The following is a 7,283-nucleotide window of genomic DNA, read 5'->3' on the forward strand; positions in this document are numbered from 1 at the left end:
AATACATTATAAAAAAAATGTAAAACGTATTTGCTACAGTTTTTAATGGCTTTCGTTGTGATATGGACCAATTTTGAAAGCAGTTTTATGGTATTTTTGAAGAAATTTTGAAGTCTTAAGTTAAAACTATTTTTGTCTGAATTTTCCAACATAACTGGTGATCTGTTTATGTAGTAAACGAATATAATACGACATAGTAAATCGGTTATATAATTAAATTGTAGTATTTAAACAGGAGACAAAGTATTCTTACCTCGAAATGTTATCATTTGGCCAACTTGTTGAAGTTGAATAGCACCGCCGCCACTTTACGCGCTACTCTTCCGCCCCCATATGTAGGAAACAGGAACTGCACCCATAGAAAACGATATGACTGCGCACAATAGTCGATCTGATATTGCTGTATCTACTTTCTCAAGATTCCATATTTGTGCCATCTCTGAAAATAGCCCAACAGTAATTAATATGTTATCAAATCGCCCTCCAAACGCTAGATGTCACATGACGACCATTTGACCCAATGACGTAGCAGAAAGCGCTTTGTTTTGGCACGTGACCGGAAGCGTCGTAGGTTCCAGGAAGCGTTTCATGAATTCAGTTTGACATGTTGGAAGTTGAGAGATGAGAGCAGAGGACCCACGACAAACTGTGCCTAAAGGTCAGGGCGTATTTCACAAGAGACTCGGACCAATGCAAAACTAGACTACGGACTGTGACCGGTCACTCTGTCCAGTTGTTTGTCATGTTTTAAAGTTGGCAGGCAGTTGTCGCGCAATGCTAAAGGACGAGCGCACATGCTAGCGCGGCCCCAGTGTCACTGCCTTTGAGTCACAGAGAGCTGTGCTGTTTTGTTCGTCGCAAACAGTAGCTGCGGTGTGTTATGTAAGGGTCTTTAAAAAGAAAGGAGATATTTTACTTTCTTTTTAGCCAGCAAGGACAGCTTCTCTTCAAAGAGCAGGACTTTGCTTGGCTTGGACAGTGGAGATTTTAACTTTATTTGGACTGAAATGATCATAGACTGCGGTTGACCGAGGAGCAGACGGTCTCATAACAATGGTAAGTTTTCTACATAGTTAGTTCACTTTAAAACGAATGTTCTGTCATTAAATTGACTCACTATCATGAGTTGCAAAACGAAAGCCTCACTTTCACTTTCATTGAATGGGAAAAGATGCAGTTAAAGTGACCGAGGCTGTCAACTCCTAAGTTTCTGCTGTACAAACTGTAGAAATTGTCTGGCAGATATTCAGAAAAATCACTTATATTATTCTTAGTCTGTTTGTTTTAGTGTGGCAAATAATTGTTTAGGATAGTGGTTCTCAACCAGGGAGCCAGGGTCCAATAGGGGGACTCACGAAACGTCCTGGCCTCAAGATGATTTCAAATTAGACAAAGCAAGTATTAAACTCCTGATATTATTCGTTTAGGAGTCAGAGTTGTGATTCTCTGTGTTCAAAACACTCCGAAGACAATTAGTGTGAATTTTTCATAATGAACTAAAGATATTATATTTTGTTTTTATAATATTTATTCTTTGTAATTTTGTGTTTTGATGAGATTTCATGATACTACACTATTCATCATGTATGTCTATATAAAATAATGTAAATATAAGAATATAAAAATTATATTATTTTCAATTTATACAGTGTTTAAGTAAAAAAATATAGCAGGTATTTAAAATCCAATCCATGGAAGGCAGATTGGTACCATCCGGTGGGAGAAATAAAGAAAATCATATGTAATACCATGGTGTGATTACTTTTATTAGATTTTGCATTTGACTATATATGTAGACATTAAATGCTACTTCATTATGGCTGATCTGTAGATTGTAGCCCCAAAATAATTTTTTGTATTTTTTGTTTTTTTCCATTCATGGTGGTCATTTTTGACAATGAAGACCAATGTAAAGACCAATTAACTTTTTCTAATCATGTCCATGTTTTTTTCAGACTTTTTTTCTTAAAAGTTTTGTACCTTTCCTTTCCAAAAAAAAAAACAGTTAAACAATTAGATTTCTTTTCTTTCTTTTTCCACTCCCTCAACAACTCAACAATTTTAGGTGTGATTTCTAGACCTGGCAAAGTCATGTAAAGTAATAAAATCTTATAACTCCATGGGCATTGCCATTTTTGTAATTAATTTTTATTTTTCCGTTCCAAGCTCTAAAATCTTTTATTGGATAAGAAGTCCTTAATCTTTATTCAATAAATCACGAACAACTAGATAAATCGAGGGGCCTTCAAATATTGTTGATGGCAACAGGGGGCCTTCAAGTCAAAGCACTGCTACAAACTTTGTGTTTTGTTTGTGTTTCTTTGACTCCTCAGACTTCAGATGACTGGAGTGAACGCTAACTGTGAAGTTCATCGCCTGCTAGGATTTACTTTAACTGACTAATCCCAGTGCACTCTTCCCTTCCTATAATGTTGGAGGGACTTGTTGCCTGGGTGCTCAACACATATCTGGGCAAATATGTGAGCAACCTTAACACTGACCAGCTCTCTATTGCTCTTCTCAAAGGTATTTGAATGCATTTGTTTTAGTCTGTGTGTGCTAATTGGAGCTTACTGTCTGTGTTGTGTATCATTTTGTGAAGTATGCATTTTGTTTTGATCCAGGGGCAGTGGAGTTGGAGAACCTCCCACTAAGAAAAGATGCTCTCCGAGGATTTGATCTGCCCTTTGAGGTCAAAGCAGGTTAGTGGTAGTCCAGCCTTTGGGCTGTAGCCAGTTAGAGATTCAGTAAGTAATTTGTTTGTTTTGCTGGATGATGTGACAGTCACCTTGGACTTTATACTACACATGTCAGCGTGCCCTTATGGAAATACCCCGATGATTAATTTATTAAGCAACAAAAGTGTCTGTTTATAGAGGGGCTTTTCAAGATAAAGTGAGCAGTTATTCGGCTGATCATGACTTATGTTATCCCAGCATGGTGGCCACTGTGAGATGGACAAACCTTATTTTGAGTAAATTAGCTTTTCCTTGGCCAGTGATGAGTGGAGTATTGATGTTGTGTTTGTATTCCATTTTAAGCATAGTTGTCAGAAGTAATATTTATGTTTTAGGCATTAATCTAAGTGCATCTTTAAACCTAAATTAATGTATTTTATTTTGATTTATTATCGGATGCTTATTGGGTGTCTTTGCACAAACATCATTTGAAATGTTGTATATGCTAACTAAGGGTTAGGTGTTTGCATCTTGTGATCTTAATTGTGGGTATTAAGGAAACTCTTGCACAGCAGAAGTATGTCAGAACAGGATTATCTGGATCTTCTTCTGTTGTGACATGATGATATTTGAGAAAATGTGTTTTTTATTCTTAGATTTAGGAATTGTTATCAATTTCTCAATGGTATTAATAGACATAAATATTATTATTAAATATTACACTACTGTTCGAAAGTTTGTATCAGTAAGATTTTAATACCTTTGTTCAGCAAGATGCAATAAAATGATCAAAAATGACAGACAATATATTTATAATGTTACAAAAGATTTCTCTTTCAAATAAATGGCCTTTTGAACTTTTTATTCATTAAACAATCCAAGAAAAACGTTATCACAGTTTGCACAAAATATTAAGCACAACTTTTATCAACATTGATATAAGGGTCACAACTTGATTTTAAGGTCCATTTCTTTCCATTAACAAACCATTAACTATGACTTTTGCCTCAATAAACTCCTAATTTGCTGCTTATTAATAGATAGTAAGGTAGTTGTTAAGTTTAGGTATTATGTAGGATTAGGGATGTTGAATATGGTCATGCAGAATATGCGCTTTATAAGAACCAATAAATAGCCAATATGTTAATAATAGGCATGCTAATAAGCAACTAGTTAATAGTGAGAATTGGTCCCTATACTAAAGATTTTTACCATAATTAATGTTTCTGGAGCAGCAAATCAGCATGATTTCCTAAGGATTATGTGACACTGAAGACTGGAGTAATTAATGGCTGCTGAAAATCCTGCAAAATATATATTCAAATAGATAATTGGTTTATTTTAAAAGGTAAAAATCTTTAACAATAATACTGTTTTTACTGTAGTTTAATCAAATAAATGAGCATAAGAGATGTCTTCCAAAAATTAAAAAACCTTTGAACACTGGTGTGTATGCAAAATTCTGTGTATTTCATAAATATTATGTGTAATTTTTTTCAGGTGTCATTGGGAAGATCACCCTCCAGATCCCTTTTTATCGACCGCACAGTGACCCATGGGTCATCTGCATGTCCCAGCTGAACCTGATTATCGGCCCTGCCCCCCCACAGGAATATGATGAGGTGCGAGAAAGAGAAGCTGAGAGGGAGCAGAAGAAACAGCTGCTCAAGGCACTAGAGGACAAGTGGAAGGTACAGGTTGTTACAAAATGTTGTTGAATTGCTGTAGTCAAATGCTGACGTTTTTCATATTTTACTTGTGTACATATACATTGACTGTAAGTGATTTATTTGTCTGTTCCATTCTATTTGATTTGTCTTCTAATGCTGATTATTTATTTATTTATTTTAGCCATTATGCTTTAAAAATACAAATTTTTGCTATTGAAATTATTAAAATGAGACCAAGCACTCACAGTTCTAAGGATATATCTTTTTAATTAAACTTTCGATTGTATTTAAATTTTATTTATATTGATATTTCACTGTTGTTTTTAATGCTTGCTTTTTGTGCTGTGATCTATGAATCAATTTGAACTTTTTATATATGAAATGCACAATTCAATTATGTGTGTTTTTAATAATTGTTTTGTATTTTATCAGAGTGAATGTGAGCAGAAAGGAGAAACTTACTGGTTCTCTCTCACAGCGTCTGTTGTGACTAGAATAGTTGAGAATATAGAGGTAATTTTCAGTATTGTCATAGTTACTTCTTTCCTTGCACTTGTTATAGTTTAATTTCAGAAATAAATATTTATTTTGCTATTCTGTATGTTATTAGTTGAAAATTCAAGGTGTCCACTTAAGATTTGAAGATGATTTCTCCAACCCTGAGAAACCCTATGCCTTTGGTGTTTGTATCAAGAATGTATCTGCACAGAACTGCTCCAAAGAACCAGTGAGTTATCCATATTACTTGGTATCTTCATGTAGTGGCTCTGTCTTTACATGTTGGAACATGAAAGGTAAACTCTTTATTCACAGGCTCAGAAGCTTATTCGGCAGAAGGAGCTGGAAATTGGTGAATTCAGTGTGTACTGGGACACGGAGTGCACCATGCTTGGAGATCTTCCCTCAACAGACGTACAGGTACATTTTTTATAATGTAAGGATGGACACTCAATAGCACAAAGGCTAGTGCTTTTTGTGAACTTTTTCTCGATCAATTCAATTGTCTGTTACAGGAGATGATGAGTAAATATATGCAGAGCCGTGAGCATCAGTATATATTTGAGCCAGTATGTGCCTCTGTGCTGGTGAGGAGGAATGCCTCTAAAGAGCCGCTACGATCTCGTAACACACCTCGCATTGAGGGCCAAGTGCAACTGGAACCCCTCTCACTTCGTCTGTCACAGGTAACTTTTTTTTTTAGGTCCCATATGTGGGCCTTTCCTTTAGGCTGTTTTCTGGCACTCCAAGGAATATTGGCCCGACATTACATGTAAACTTGAGCACTTTTTGTTGTTTGATTGATTTGTGCGATGATGTCCCCTTTTATATCTGCTTCAATGTGAACATCAAAAGTAGTTGCAACTGGTTCCTTTTCTGGGTGACTTTAACCAAACTGGGTTTGGTTCATTTAAAATATACTATATGTGAAACTTCATTTAGTTTCGTCTTTTACTGTTTAACTCACATTTATGATTTAAATTGGTGCTTGTTTTCAGGTTCAGTATCAACAGATTATGGCATTCTTTAAAGAACTGGACCGACGAGAAAGGGAGATGCTTTTTTGGAAGTGGAGACCAAAACATCCCATTTCTGGAAAGTAATGAGATTTCTTTTTTTCTATTACAAACAAGCCTAAATATGTTTTGAAATAAGCTTTAAAAACCTCTTAATAGGTCATGTTGATTAAAACCTGAAAAATATTTTGTTTCACATTAATGGTATTTTTTTACTAGAATAATATCTCCTTTTAATGTTGAAGCTGTCAACAGTGGTGGATGTTTGCCATTAATGCCAACCTGAATGAGATCAGAGAACAGCGGAGACAGGGAAGCTGGGACTTTGCTCTGCACAGGGCGCGTGATGCCAAACTCTACACTAGCCTATATTTCCAGAGGCTTAAGGGAGTTACTTTGAGTCCACAGGAGGAGGTAAGAATTATGGACTTACAGGATTGAAGAGTTAGATTGCCACAATGTCTCGGTATTCACCTTTGAATGAGTGGTTCTTAAGTTTGGAATCTTACATAATCTGTGATCTGTGTCTCTCACATCAATAGTGTGAGTTAGAGAGGATTGAAGATGAACAGACACTGGAGGAGTTGCAGATTCTCCGGGACACTGTTTATGTCTCCTTCCGCAAACATGAGGAAATTGCAGAGGCAAGCTGAGATGACTTACTTTAGTGTCACAGTTGTGGGTCTTTGAAAATGTCAGAGTTGAAAGTCATGGCTGATACTGTGTAGCCAAATATTGAAGAAATAAATTCAAAAAATTCAAATATTATTATCGATATAATCACTGTCCATACATTTGTTAAATCCAGTCTCACTTAACACTAATTAATCATGTATTTTATTCATCCCTCATATCCATTTAGAGTCTGCGAGAGCCTATGATAAATGAGACCCCAGCCTCCTCTCCCTCAGGCTCTATACCTAAAAGTGGGAGTTCTGGCATGATCCAGTATCTGCAGTCTTGGTTCCCAGGCTGGGGTGGCTGGTATGGAGGACGTGAAAGAGGGCCAGATGGACAACCAGTTTCAGATGACCTTCTACCTGGCACTGCCCAGTGGGAAATTCTTGGTGAGTCTTCCATCAATGCTAACTGGAAAAAGATGATTTTTAAATAATTTCTGCAGGTACTAATTTCTTACAAATGTCTCTTTGTATTAAATTACAATTATATAGAACATTTTCATAGTATTATGCACCATGTATCAAGTCCCTTCTCTCCTCCAAACAGCTGAGACAGATGATCTCTTTGATCCTTTGGAGGATTCACAAACACTGAATACCTTTACAAGAAGGGATCATCTCTTTGCACAGTTGGACTTTATCCTTGAGAAAGCAGCTGTCACCCTGTACCATCAAGACAAAATGAAACCTCTTTTGAATGAGAGCGGGGTTATTCAGCTAGAGTTTTCAGGTTTATATATG

The 7,283-nt window shown here is 36.1% G+C and overlaps 1 protein-coding gene across 1 annotated transcript in view; it reads left to right on the forward strand.

Moving 5' to 3' along the window:
* The first annotated feature begins 583 nt into the window (after positions 1 to 583).
* Positions 584 to 7,283, forward strand: part of LOC107703069 (vacuolar protein sorting-associated protein 13D-like) — a 42,807-nt gene continuing 36,107 nt past the window's right edge. Inside the window, 13 exon segments of the mRNA XM_016505578.1 lie at positions 584 to 1,056; positions 2,334 to 2,526; positions 2,625 to 2,702; positions 4,179 to 4,369; positions 4,781 to 4,861; positions 4,959 to 5,075; positions 5,162 to 5,266; positions 5,362 to 5,532; positions 5,845 to 5,945; positions 6,108 to 6,276; positions 6,405 to 6,506; positions 6,725 to 6,929; positions 7,090 to 7,272. Coding sequence (XP_016361064.1) covers positions 2,430 to 2,526; positions 2,625 to 2,702; positions 4,179 to 4,369; positions 4,781 to 4,861; positions 4,959 to 5,075; positions 5,162 to 5,266; positions 5,362 to 5,532; positions 5,845 to 5,945; positions 6,108 to 6,276; positions 6,405 to 6,506; positions 6,725 to 6,929; positions 7,090 to 7,272 — 1,600 coding nt within the window. The 5' untranslated portion in view covers positions 584 to 1,056; positions 2,334 to 2,429.

The sequence above is a fragment of the Sinocyclocheilus anshuiensis genome, unplaced genomic scaffold (assembly GCF_001515605.1).
Source record: "Sinocyclocheilus anshuiensis isolate Anshui unplaced genomic scaffold, SAMN03320099.WGS_v1.1 scaffold883, whole genome shotgun sequence".
In the NCBI taxonomy this organism is placed as follows: domain Eukaryota; kingdom Metazoa; phylum Chordata; class Actinopteri; order Cypriniformes; family Cyprinidae; genus Sinocyclocheilus; species Sinocyclocheilus anshuiensis.